At 43.9% G+C, this 14,380-nt stretch overlaps 1 protein-coding gene across 4 annotated transcripts in view; it reads left to right on the top strand.

The window, feature by feature from the left end:
- LARS2 (leucyl-tRNA synthetase 2, mitochondrial) overlaps positions 1–14,380 on the top strand; it is a 268,441-nt gene that overhangs the window by 11,711 nt on the left and 242,350 nt on the right. For all 4 annotated transcript variants that reach the window (XM_088474262.1, XM_088474260.1, XM_088474261.1 and 1 more), the window contains exon 3: positions 2,201–2,329. In XM_088474262.1, the coding sequence (XP_088330388.1) occupies positions 2,201–2,329 (129 nt within the window). The remainder of the gene's footprint in view (positions 1–2,200; positions 2,330–14,380) is intronic.

The following is a 14,380-nucleotide window of genomic DNA, read 5'->3' as shown; positions in this document are numbered from 1 at the left end:
CCTGTTATACAGAACACAAGATTAGTCTCAGCACTTTTGCTGTAGTACATGCAATCAGAATTGTTTCAGCTATCTTAAGTAACGTACAAATAATATGCATGTGGCATATGGCAATTTTTCAAGCAGAAGATTAACAGTAGTAACTATGAAATCAATCAGCATTCTGTAATTTGCTATTGACTGGCTTTTATCTCTTGTCACTGAAACACAGTGGCGTGTGTGATATAGCATGCTAATACGATTACTGTAACTGCAATTCCCAGCATGCCTACCTTATCGACAGGCTTTTTAGCATGACAGCTATGCCGTTTTCTTTATTTTATTTTTGTAAACTTAATATTAATATGGGTATTCATTATGGGAGCGAAAACACTGTTTTTGCGTTAATATCGCACCAATGACGTCATTATCGCAGGTTTTAGTTTCACACCGTATTCAATTTCAAAGACTTTTCGCAGGTTCGAAAAGTCTTTGATAAAAAACGGGGATAACTTTTCACCATTGAATAGGTGTCGAAAAAAAGTGCAGAATTGGGGTTTAGGGGTGCAGGCTTTAAAAAAATAGCCTGCACCCCTGGGAATGACATTTAAAAAAGAACTGTGTCAAAAAAAAAAAATAGGGACACCCCAAAAAATTAATTTTAAAATTGGGGTGAAAAAATTGTATAACAATAGAGAAATAGGTTCAGGGCTATTCTGCAAGTATGCGGCAGGTGTTTTCTAGAATAGATTTATAGCGGCAGGTGCACAATTGCAGAATTTTTAAAAACTTACTTTAGGGACTTAAAAATTTGCTAGTACCCATTTTCATGTAACCCAAATTTGATGAGACCACTTAAAAAAATGAAAAAAACAACCTAAGTGCTCTTCTGCAACATTTCTTCAATGTCGGGAAAAAACACCTGCTGCGGCTATTTAAATCCCCGACTTTCATTTAAAGGCTAAAACGGGGGTACCCATAGTGATCCCCCATGTTTTTACAACTTTAGGGGGGTCCTACAATTTTTTAAAGGAAAAATTAATAACTTTACGCAAATCCAACTTCGCAGGCTTCCGTTTTCGTTAATTTCATATTGAATACGGGGATAAGCGGGCGCGCGCCCGATACTTTAACGTAGGTAAAAGCTCCGATATGAAACGTAAACTTTGACAGCGAAGTTTACGTTTCATATTGAATACCCCTCTAAGTGTGTAATACCATAGAGCTTCTTACTACTGAAGCATGCAATACCAAGAGGCAATGCCGTTTTGGCATTATTCACAAATAGATAATGAACATAATTAAATTAAATATAATCAAATATGAAAGGGACTTCCTATCTAGCTTTTGCCGTAGCCTTTGAATCAGGTGCCACATTGACTTTAAACCTCTTTTCCTAGATGTTTAAATCATATTCATGGTCCCTCTCACCCTGCTATGAAAGCTATTTAACAACAAGTTCTGGCTGCTAATATCTGTCAATTGTAGGAGTTCCTGTGGACTCCATCCAACTAATTGTTCCACAGCAGTTGTTGCGTAGTTGAGGCAGGAACTCTGTACAATTAGAAAATGAGTGGGAGAATCAGGAAGCAGTCTATAAGATGACGCAGATGTACATTTGTATGGTATTGAGTTTGCTTATAGTGTATGTGTTTATTTGTGTTGGTATAGTTGTGCGCTTCTGTATGACTTTTTCTCCTTTTCTGCCTTTTTTTGGATCTCATCCCTGGTGTTTTTGCCATTCAGTGTATGAAACATAGCTCCCATTCTATACACCAAATTATCTTGTATATGTTAACATTAATTACACCATTAACTAACAATCAAATATTAGTTTTAGCAGCCTTTTCAAAGTAGCAGATGCTATTTATCCTAAATGTTACCTACTATTTGTTTTAAACAATTATTATTATTTTTTATATAAATTTTGGTTGATGTTTTTATAGCTGTCTCTGCTATACTGTAAATTGTCTGAATGTTTAGTCATATAAAGAAATCAAAGTTGTCAATTGATGTTAGTCTTGTACAGTGCTTTATCTTACCTTTTACTTTTACAATTAGTATTGAAACATGTAAAAGTTATTCTCTTTGCACATAATTGTGTGAAACAGTAATGGCAGCAGCTTTTAAGAGGAAAAGCCTAAGTAAATACCTTTTTTTTTCTTTTTCTTTTTCCTCTACTAACTAAGAGCATTTTTTTTTTTCTTTTTTTCCTTTATAGAAATCAAAACCAAAGTTTTATGTTTTATCCATGTTTCCATATCCCTCTGGAAAATTGCACATGGGACATGTGAGAGTTTACACGCTAAGTGACACGGTAGCTCGATTTCAGAAGATGCGAGGCATGCAGGTAAAGAATGACCAGCGATAGATTAGCTTTAATAGCATTTACAGTAATGTTTAATTAGAGCTCCACTAATTTTTTTCACACGTGTCATGATGTTATCAGTCTACACAAAATATAACTCAATAGGCCAATAAAACCACAATAGCCAGATTTCTATAAAATTGTTGATTTTATGCTAGCCAGTGCTTCCAGTCTTGACTGCCTTAGAGTATCTGGGTATTTTTACTATGTATATACAGATAAAAATATATCACAATGGCGCAAATGTGAGTTGAATATATTTAATGGTCATTCTAGCACCCTGCACCTCTCACAACTCATGCAGTTCCTTTTTCCTGACGGGGGTGTCACACTCTGCTCGGGTGCTTCTAGCACACTCAAGTAATGCAACAAACTGCTGAGATACAGATCAGAGTCCAGGAATGATGATGTTCGTCCATGTAAGATGACGTTTAGCCTCTTTCTGAGTTCCGTTTTTTTGGAGGGAAAAATCCGAACTCAACGTGCAAACTCGAACCTATCCGAGCCTGCACATCCCTAATATATATATATATATTTTTTTTCCCCAATGAGACCAGCAGCACACACCTAATCAATAAAGTCCAGATTGCAGGGCACATAAAAGTAGAGACATGCAAAAAAAGAGCCAGCACATCCAAATATTAAGCATATTCAAGAGAAGGCACAAATAAACCTGGTCTAAATAGCGTGCATCAGACCAGGGAGTACTTATCCATGGTAGCATAAACCCGGTTCCATCTGAAACAGTGATGCTCGATGGGAGCCGTTTCGGTGATCTCCAAACACCTTAATCGTGATCACATCCAACTATCCACCCTCCCGGCAAGAGGATTGTCGGGCTCCCAAGCCGGAGCGCAGGATATGGCCTTTTGTTAGACTTATCACTCGCTCCGCCTGCAGCCCTAACGACCCCATCCGGAGGCCCTGTACCCTGGGCTAAGTGGTTCTTCTCCGTCCTGAGCAGAAGATTTAACATCAACCAAGGAGCAGCTCACTATTGACTTTATCATACAATCATTTCCACATTTGAACTGCTTGCACCGAGAACAAAGCGGGACGCCGCTCATCTCTCTGTTAGACAATAACATTCTATTTCCCCACACCACTAGGGTCTCAGCGCCAGCCTGTGCAGTGCGACAATATATGATTGGCACTTCTACTAATGGTCAATCAGCACTTCCACACAACAGTGTATTTTGAATACTGTATATGCAAAGTTTGATATATTGATGGTACATACATGTTGATTCCTCACAATATCTATATGTTGCTTTCTGAGTATAGACAGTTTGCATGTTTATATGTTGCTATCTGATTAAAGACAGTTTTATTAACAATACCCATTTGTTGATCATCAGTATATGAGGTTCTTTTCAGAATCTAGGTTTACAGTTGTACTCACCTAGCAGTACAACATATGACTATATATACAGGTTTCGCGCTGAACATAATATATATTGTTTATATCCTACCAAAGGGTGAACACCCGCTTTCTTTGTTTAGTAGCTTACCACAGACAATAGGACAAACAGCCCAGTGCGCAGTGTCCATCTATTCCTATATATATATATATATTATATGAGAGAGAGAGATATTAATTATATATGTAGATAGATAGATATATCTCAGTAACCCAATAAAACCACAATAGCCCGATTTCTATTAAATTGTGTATGTTGTTTTTATGCTAGCCAGTACTTCAAGTCTTAACTCGATCCTCAAGACCCCACACAGGTCATGTATTGCAGGTAATCTAGCAGGTGCACTGACACATTTTAAAAGATGCACTGGTGGAGCTAATTATTTCAATTGTGATTCTGTGAAGAGACTTGGAAAACGTGAACTGTTTGGGGTCCTGAGGACTACGTTTGAGAACCTGTGCTCTAATGGGATGTAGTTAGGATAGCGACGGGTGCTATCCCGCCCGCCAATATCCTGACAGCCACATCCCGACGTGGGACCAAAGATAGGCGTCGAAATCCCGATGCCTATCATTAGCCTGACTACTAAATCCAAACACCCGGCTTACTGAAGAAAGGTAAGGTTACCGAAGAAAGGTAAGCCAGGTGTCATAGCGTGTAGCCGCGCAGGGGGGGAGGGTTAGCATTAGGGACCCCCGGGGGGGAATTAGGGTTAGGCACCTCCCCCCCCCCCCCCCCCTCCCGGGACAGTTAGGGTTAGGCACCACTAGGGGGGGTTAAGAGCTAGGCACCCAGGTTTAGGGTGCAGCGAGGGGGGGTTAGGTTTAGGCAGCAACAGTTTAGGGTTATACACTAAGGGGGGAGGTAAGGGATAGGCACTCCTAAAGGAGGCTTAGAGGGGGTAGAGGGGAAGGTTCCGACACATCGGGCTACCCCTATCGGTATTTGACCCGGTGGCTAAATAGCCGCCGGCATTATATACCGATTCCCCCTCTAATGCAGTCTAATTTTTCAGTAATTCCACTATGTGGTTTATACTGAGTTGTAACTAAGTAAGATGGACATATAATTACTTCCGCGTTGGGTGCGTATATTTGCCCGCTGCAGAGTTGTATTTCTCTCTGTGGACGGACCACCCCAGCCGTATGCTTAGTTTTATAGCTGCCATCAGTGCGCATTTGTAGCAGCAGGCTACAGAATTATTCACTAAGTTTTCCTCCAGGTTCTAGACATTTAGGGGCATATTCAATTTGAAGCGAAAAGTCAGTTTCCGGACTTTTCGCCGTCATCGGAGGTTTTGCCGCTGAAAAGTTATCGCCCTGGTCCCCGCTTATCCCCTTATTCAATTTCAAATCGGCGAAAACGAAATCTGCGAAAAGTGCTGTAATTTTTTGGGGAATCAGCCTGACACTCCCCAAAAGCTGCTCTGACATGGGGGTTCACTATGGATACCCCCGAATAGCCCTGCTAAGGGTATTTGGGGTCTTTAAATGGTCTCAATAGGTGCTATTTAGCATCTTTGGGAAAGTGGTGAAGAATAGCATTTAGCAACGTTTTTGGGAAAAATAAGTAGTCTCATCAAATTTGGGGTACATAAATATGGGTACTAGCATATTTTAAACTTGCTAATGTGAAGTTTTTAAATAAGTGAAAAATCCCTCTGCCGCAAGCACCTGCAAACAAAAAAAAAACACCTGGGGCATACTTGGGGACACCCCCTGAGTCTATTTCGCTAGTTTTAAAGTTTGTCCCTCAACTTTTTTTTTTTCGCCCCCAAAATTAAAGTACTGTTTTTGGGGTGTTCTGTGGAACTGTTTTAAAATTTATTGACACAGATTAGCTTTTGGGGGACTGTCCAAAGGGTCCAGGGTGGTTTTTGGAAGTTTGTACCCCAAAACCCAATTCTGCACTTTTTTCGCCACCTATTCATAGGTGATACTTTTTCGCAGGGTCTGATGCATTGACTTTTCGCACCGGCGAACAGTCGGACAAATTGAATACGGGGATAAGTGAGAAATGCGAAAATGACGTCATCGGCGATAAAGTTTCGCCGATAACGGCTTTTTGCAGCCTAATTGAATATGGCCCTTAGTATGGTCCGATCCACAGCAGGTATCAGTTTATTTCTACCCTATAATGAGCTCCAAAAGCCAGCCAGGATAGCTAGTTTTTAAGTGATACTGTCAACACGTCAACATTCATAATGTTGACCGTTAAAATGTAAGCTTGCGAGCAGGGCCCTCTTACCTCTATGTATGCCTGTCATTACTCTTGTTTTATTACTGTTTGTTCCCAATTCTAAAGCTCAATGGAATCTGCTGGCACTACTGTATAAAAGTGACTGTTAAATTTAATAATATTGTTGACATTGTTTAAAATGAATGTCAGCATGTGAAATGTTGACATCCTGTACTGAGTGGAGGGTTAGCGTTAGGCACTAGGAAGAAGGTAAAGTTTAAACTGGGAAAGGTTAGGGTTACTTACCGCCGACATTGCTTCATGACACCCTGAAGTCACGATCAACTGACTGCTTTACACAGAACACACAGCTGGAGCCGTCGGATATCCACTACCAGATAAGCGAAGCTGATACACCAGGGCACACTGTCAACATTCTAATCATGTTAGCACATTTTGACATATTGGGCGGTCTCCAATTAGCCTAATATTTTTTGGGGGTGAAAAACTGGGATTTTTCGCTGTTAATCCACGTTTTATCAACAATTTTTTTCTTTTTTTTTTTCTTTTACCGTATCCTTCTTGTTCGGGCAATTAAATAGAATAATTTAGCCGAAAACACATAGAGTTCAATCCAATTAGCCGTGAAGGGAGCGAGTTGCCGCTGCAAAAGCCGGCAACGGACCGGCACCTCTCACCCTTCGCGGCCTGCTCTGAGCCCGAATTCGCAGAATTTTGCTCGTAGCCTTATGGCTATTCCGCAAATCCAAACTGCCGTAAAGTGTGTCCGTTTCCACGATGACTCCCGCCAACGAGATCATCGCGGCTAATAGGATCGACCCCATAGGATCCGTGATAAGTTCACGGACCGATGTGTTTTCACCACTGCACTGGAGGAAAATTTGCACTTTCGTCTTCGGTGTCCATGGGGTCCACAGCCAATACGTTGGGGTATGAATCCCGGTCACCAAACAGTTAATACAAACGAGCTCTTTGCTCCCAGCTGCACCGGGTCCCTCCTCATATACCCCACCCCCTGCCTCAGGTAGCCAGTTCTTCTTGTTTGGTGTGTACACCACATAGACAGTGGGACTGCAGGAGTCTCTGCAGACTGCAGTCCCGCAGACGAGTACAACAAAAAAAAAAGAGAGTTTCACTCTCCATCAAGGCGGGTGGTCTGAGCTCTCCTGGAAGCAGCCTCGCGTCTGATTGGAGATGCACCGGCCACCCGCTACAACTACCTCCTTCGGCGCCGCACCGCTGGCCTTGGCAGGTCCAAGGCTAGGGCTCTGGCAGGGGCTCTCATGCCCTGGACTGCATCCGGATCAAAGGGGATGGCAGGTAAGCGGGTGGTCGCGGCCGCTGACACCGGGACCACGTGGCGGTCCGGCCCTCGGCTGTGAGACTGGCCGGAGGTTAGCTGCAGTCAGGGGCAGAACAGCCTGTCGCCTACACTAAACCGCCGGGATGTGATGTTTCCTGACAAGCCGGGGCTTGTGGCAGCGGCCATGTCAGTTTACCGGGCAGGTCCAAGCAGCATAGGGGAGGTCCGCTTCCTCGGCGGCCCCTCCCCCAATCCACACGCTAGTCCAGTCTTCTGGCGCAGCGGGGTGGTTTGCTCCTCCCAGCCTCCATATAGGGCAGCCAGCGTGTATGTCAGTTGCTCTCAGAACGTTGCTCCTTCAGGATGTTGGGCAGTCTCCCTGTATACCTTTCCTACTGCTGGTTCTGGTTTTTACAGTGCTCTATCCTACTAAGCCTAGCGCTGATTATGGTAGCAAGAGCTTATATGCGTATGACTCGCAGAAGTGTTTATGCATGACATGCGATTGTTGCGCTGTGGATACTGTTTCTTATGTAGAAGAACTGTGATTCCTGTAAACTGTCTTTCCCCTTATCCCTTACTATAGGTGTGTGGGTTGAGAGTATAAAGCCAGCACATATACTCTCAGAACCTTGGCATAGTTTAACATGTCTAAGGAGCCTGAGGCGTCCTTTCGGGGGTGGCGGGAGCCCCGTTGTTGATATTCTGTATAGCCTGCTAGGCAGGCTTATCCTCACAGGACTTTCTACAAAATGGACTTTGTGGGAACTGTTTTAGACAGCCACCACACCAGTTAAGTTTACCTATTACAGGCTCTGAGCCCCCTTGGGCATAATTTTCTCAGGTTATGGCTCAGGTGGCGGAGCTTCTGGCTGCCCCGGCACCACCGGTTTGGGGTTTGCCTCAGCAGATGCATCCTATGCCCATGATGTGGTCGCCTTGGATGGATTCTGGTGCTGGTAAGGTTATGGCATCATCCTCGGGGGTTTTTAGCCTCCTCAGGCTGTCAAACCAAAACAGCCTAAATCTAGGCGCCGTTTACCTTCTCACATGGGTGAGTATTCCAGTGCCTCCTTCTCTGAGGAGCAGGCACAGGACTCTTCTCAGTAGTCTAGCTCCGAGGAGGGTGATGATCATTTCCCAGTAGCCAATGTCCCCCTTTTGATTAGGGATGTGAAATTGGTATTAAATATCGAGGAAGGGGATCCTCCGCTTGGAAGGCACCCCTGTTCAAACGCCAAAAGGTGGTCAAGGCAGAATTCCCAAAGTCTGAGAATTTATCAGAACTTATGGGGGAAGCATGGGTCTGTCCGGATAAGAAAAGCCATCCTTCGTAAAGAGTGGTGGCACGTAGGATTTTCTGATTAAAGGATTGAAAGGCGGATGCCAGGTCCAATAAGGCCCTAGAATCCCTTCCATTCACAGGGGGAGTTCTTTTTGGTCCGCAATTGGATAAAATTGTGGCCTCCATGGCAGCCTCAAAGACGGCAGGTCTGCCATCAGCAGCCTCGTCTAAACTTAGATGGGCGTCCTTTCGGGGGTTTCGGCCACAGGGCAAGGCCAAGTGTCAGCCCTCGGCGAGATTTCCACCTAAAAAGGCGGGACCAAGGAAGCCCTGGCAGAACAAGCATCCAGGTTCTAGAGTCCAGGATAAACTAGTGGCCTGATGGGACGGGCCTCCCTCTGGGGGATCCCAGGGTGGGGGGCCGACTGCTTAGGTTCTCAGAGGCCTAGTATCTCACGACGGAGGATGCCTGGGTTCCAGGAGTCGTTACCCGAGGGTACGCCTTGATGTTTTGGAGTAGTCCTCCTCAGAGATTTTTTTGTGTAAACCCACAGGAGGGTTCAGAAAGGGCTTTGGCCCTTCAAAAAGCAATTCTTGCTTTACTAGCATCGGAGGTGGTTGTTCCGGTGCCAGGGAATCAGTTGCGGGAGGGGTTTTACTCCAATCTGTTCTTGGTTCAAAAACCGAATGGGTCATACCGGCCCATTCTAAATCTGAGAGGGCTCAACAAATTTATTCTAGCCCCCGGTTTCCGGATGGAAACGTTGCGATCAGTTGTGTTGGCAATGGAGCAGGGGGACTATATGGTATCCTTGGATATACAGGATGCCTACCTCCACATACCAATCACACAGGCCCATCAAAAATGTCTTCGTTTTGCGGTAGGGGGAGAACATTTTCAGTTCCAGGCCCTACCTTTTGGTCTGTCCACAGCCCCTTGGTTGTTCACCAAGGTGATGGCGGTGATGATGGCATGCCTCAGATGCCAGGGTGTCAGAATCTTGCCTTGCTTGGACGATCTCCTGTTGCTAGGGCAGTCTCCGCAGCAGTTACAGGATCATTTGGGGCTGACAGTATCATGTCTGTACAGTCACGGTTGGGTCATAAACTGGAAAAAGTCGTCACCCTGTCCGGTACAACAGATGTCACTTGGGGGCAAGATTGAACTCCGTGGTGCAGAAAATATATCTGCCGGAGGAGAAGATTCTTGCCTTACAATTGCGAATACGCAGATTGCTCCACAACAGACAGATATCTGTTCTAGTGGCCGTGCAGGTGCTGGGGTCGATGGTGTCCACTTTCTGTATGGTGGAATACCCTCAATTCCACTCCAGACCACTGCAGCAATTAATTCTGTCTCGCAGGAACAAGGATTACCGCACAATCAGGTCTCAATTGCTGCGTCTCTCTTAAGAGGTGCGATTGTCCCTGTCCTGGTGGTTACAGACAAAGCATCTTAGGCAGGGTCTCCCCTTTTGGGTGTCGGATTGGGCATTGCTCAAAACCGACGCCTGTCTTCAAGGTTGGGGGGCGATGACGGGGTCATACACTTTCCAAGGAAAGTGGACAGTGGTGGAAAGCCGGCTACCGATAAACATCCTGGAACTAAGAGCTATATTCAAAGTTTTAGTACATGCTCAGGAAATCCTAAAGGACAGGCCTGTGCAGATACAGTCAGACAATCGCACCGCAGTTGCCTACCTAAATCATCAGGGGGGCACAAGGGCCGGGCTGCCTTGGCAGAGGTATCAAAAATCTTGGTGTGGGCAGAGGGTCACCTTCCCATGATATCTGCAGTGTTCATTCCGGGAGTCCTGAATTGCGAAGTCGACTTTCTCGGTCGGCAGCAGAGAAATGCAGGAGAGTGGGCCTTACATCAACAGGTTTTTCTGAACCTCGTGGACGGGTGGGGTCTACCAGAAATAGATGTTATGGCGTCAAGAAGGAACAACAAGGTTCCCAGGTACGGATCCTGGAGCAGAGATCTGAGAGCCGAGTTTGTAGACGCACTGGCAGTAAAGTGGCGTTACAAGCTGGTATATCTGTTCCCGCCGTTTGCACTTCTTCCCAGAATCGTCAGAAAGATCAAACAAGAGGGCAGTACCGTGATATTAATAGCTCCGGCATAGCCGAGGCGGCACTGGTTCACAGATCTACAGTCTCTCTCCGTAGACACTCCATGGCCTCTGCCATTGAGACTGGATATGTTGCTACAGGGTCCCTGCTGGTACCCGAATCTTCATCGGCTATCTTTGACGGCATGGCTCTTGAGGCCTCCGTCTTGTGGAAGTTAGGGTTTTCTGAATCCGTTATACGGACGATGCTGAAGGCACGGAAACCATTCTCAGCTCGCATCTACTATAGAATTTGGCATACTTTCTTTCAGTGGTGTGAACTGAAAAGATGTGACCCAGAGGAATTTCTGATCTCCAGAGTGCTTGACTTTCTTCAAAGCGGTCTGGAAAAGGGGCTCCGCCTGGCCTCTTTGAGGGTACAAGTGTCTGCTCTTTCGGTCTGGTTCCAACAAAACATTGTCCTGAGACCACATATAAGGACCTTTTTTCAGAGGGTGTTGAGGATGCAGCCTCCCTTCGTTCCCCCGGTTGTTCCGTGGGATTTGGCTCTAGTTCTGGGGGTCTTACAGGATCCTCCGTTTGAGCCTTTAAATTCAATAGACATCAAGTGGCTAACAGCAAAGACAGTATTCCTTCTTGCTATAGCATCTGCACGCAGAGTATCGGATTTAGCTGCACTTTCCTTCCGTGCGCCGTTCTTGGTGTTTCATCAAGATAGAGCAGTACTACGTACTAGGGAGGGTTACCTTCCGAAAGTAGTGTCTAAATTTCATATCAATGAACAAATAGTAGTTCCAGCTTTTCAGGGTACAAGTCTCTCGACAGGAGAGGCTTCCCTGGACGTGGTCCGTGCGTTGAGAATTTATGTGAAACGCACTAGCAAGTGGAGGAAGTCTGATTCACTCTTTGTGCTTTATTGTTGTCATAAGTGTGGCTGGCCAGCCAATAAACACACTGGCCAGGTGCATTCGCATGGCAATTTCATTGGCTTATGCGCAGGCTGGCATGCGGGTGCCGGATTCAGTAACGGCACATTCTACTAGGGCGGTAGGTCCGTCGTGGGCGGCCCGTCGGTGTGCTTCTGCTGAGCAATTATGCAGGGCAGCCACATGGTCTTCCATCCATACCTTTGTCAAATTTTATGCCTTTGACACCTTTGCCTCTCAGGATGCCTCTATTCCGAGAGTCAGGAGCGTCCCCGCCCGTAGGGTTAGTGCTTTGGGATATCCCCAACGTATTGGCTGTGGACCGCATGGACCCCGAAGAAGAAAATAAGAGTTACGGTATAACATACCTTTGTTAACTCTTTTTCTTCGAGGTCCATGGGGTCCATAGGACACCCACCCAGACGCACCTGTAGTTCCGGGGGGAGGGGGGGTTCCGTACAATTTTTTTTTTTCTCTTGAGAGTCTGGACTCATGAGTATGGGTTTTTTCTTTCTCACCCCTTTTTTTTTCGTTGCCTGCTTGAGCTTGGTAATGAACTGGCTACCTGAGGCAGGAGGTGGGGTATATGAGGAGGGACCCGGTGCATCCTGGGAGCAGAGAGCTCGTTTGTATTAACTGTTTGGTGACAGGGATTCATACCCCAACGTATTGGCTGTGGACCCCATGGACCTCGAAGAAAAAGAGTTAACAAAGGTATGTTATACCATAACTCTTATTTTCTGGGGATAATATTTCGAGGCACATCAGGTCCTTTAAAAAAATCCCCGATTCGAGCCAGACTTCAGAGCTAATTGGATAGCCGAATGGGGAATCCATTAGCACCGGAACAATGTTCGGGGCTAATTGGATACCGCCCTATGAATGTCGACAAAGTATACTAAGCCCAGTTTTTAAACCGTCTGATAACTGGGAAACGCTGCAGGAAGAATCATGGAGAATAAAAAGCATTTTATAAATGTGAATTAATAGTTAAAAGAAAAAAATATATATATTTTTTAAGAGGGAGGCTGGGTGCCACAAAATGTGTACCACCGGGTAATTTCTCAGAGTGACTTTCCCATTCTCACTTTCCACAAATTGCCTACCCTGTAGTAGGTGAGACGTAAGGGACTGGTGCAAATTTGCTCACACCAGGCACATAGCTTAATGCAGTGTACAGCTGGCATCTCCTTTGCCATAGATATATTTGCCCTTGGAGACTTAATAGTATAGGGCTAGACCAAAAGTGCTCCAGTACTCTATTATAATAAACAATTGTAATGTACTATGATATTCCTGCCTGAGCACAAGTAGTATGGTGTCTAAGTGAGCAATTAATATTGAACAGGAGAGATACCGAAAATTAGGCTTGTTCCAAGCCACAAAGTACAGTACTTGAGAATTACTGTTATGTGGGTGGCAGATAAAAAGAACATAAGAATTAAAGAGGGATGAAAAAAAGCATTCCCTTTCCCATGGGAGAATGTATAAACTGATGCTGTTGTTGGAGTAAATTGTACGTTATTAAAATGAAAAATTTTATATTGCTCACAAAATGCTGCATCCACCTCTCAGCCCAACTATTATGTACCAAAAACTAGTATTTCAGTTTTTTGCTTTGTATACTAAACTTTTTTTTTTTTTGTTGTTGTTTTTGATTATACTTCCTCTCACCTGTTTACTCATAAAATGATAATTGGCAAAATATTTTGATCTACTGTTATATTTTTAAATACTGGCATTAAGTTTGTGCATTGTACTAGCGTCAAAAATAACACATGTAAAAGGAACTAATGGAACGCCCATTGTTTGAGTGACTTCATACCAAGTTGCGTTGTTACTTGAGTTTGATTGTGTCATACCGGCAATTTCCAACCACTGTTTTTGCCATTCACTTGCTTTTAGCACAGGTGAACTCATTGGGGAAGCTTAGGTGACCTCCTGAATGCAAGGGAAAAAGCTCACAACAACCAACTAGTTTGTGTTTCATATAGTTTTTCACCTTTGTTTGTACATGTGTTTTATAGCACAAGACAAACTCCAGTAATATATGTTCAGAAAGATTGTATAGTTTATTTAGTTATTCTAGTTCTGTGACTCTAATTCTCAAGTCTGTACTAATAATAAAGTTGTAAAGGTTTGTGTCTGTAAAAATGTTTGGAGAAATGTATTCCCTGGGACTGTGTATGAACTATAGAGACAAAAAAAATGTAAAAAATGTTTTGTTTGTCCGTTCCGGCATAATACAAAAACTACGGGATGAATTTGGATTGCGTTTTTCAATATTGCATAGTTTAGTCACCTAGAAAGAAACTGAGGTTAGTATTATCTTAATGTAATATCAGGGAGAAGAGCAAAAAAGGAAAATCCAGACCCTTGACATTTGGCGCGTGCAGAGTGCAGGCTTCTGAAGCCAAAAATGACTAGATGTATATAAATATATATAAATATATATATATTGAGGCAAATATACTTTTAGGGACAGTTTATGAACTATGGAGACCATTTTTTTTTATTGGAGATTGCACAGGATCCTCAATTTCAAAATGACTATGTGGCACGTGCATATAAATTATACAATTAATACAATATATACATATATTGCAAACCCCAAACGCTAACAAAATATATATATATATATATATATATATTGTGCCAAGGTCATCATAGTGGAAGGCAGGTATATTGGCCCTAGATTCCTGACCTATGTCTTTTAAAACCTCAGGAAGGTGTTTGTGTTAGGAGTTTTGGGGGTTATTAGCTTCACAAGAGGCTACTTAGGGTTTTCAGCTGTGTGGCTTTTTTTTAGTGCTGTGAGGCTGAT

The sequence above is a fragment of the Taudactylus pleione genome, unplaced genomic scaffold (genome assembly GCF_031769625.1).
Source record: "Taudactylus pleione unplaced genomic scaffold, aTauple2 ptg000150l, whole genome shotgun sequence".
Lineage (NCBI taxonomy): Eukaryota > Metazoa > Chordata > Amphibia > Anura > Myobatrachidae > Taudactylus > Taudactylus pleione.
This window is presented reverse-complemented; position numbering and strand designations above follow the sequence as displayed.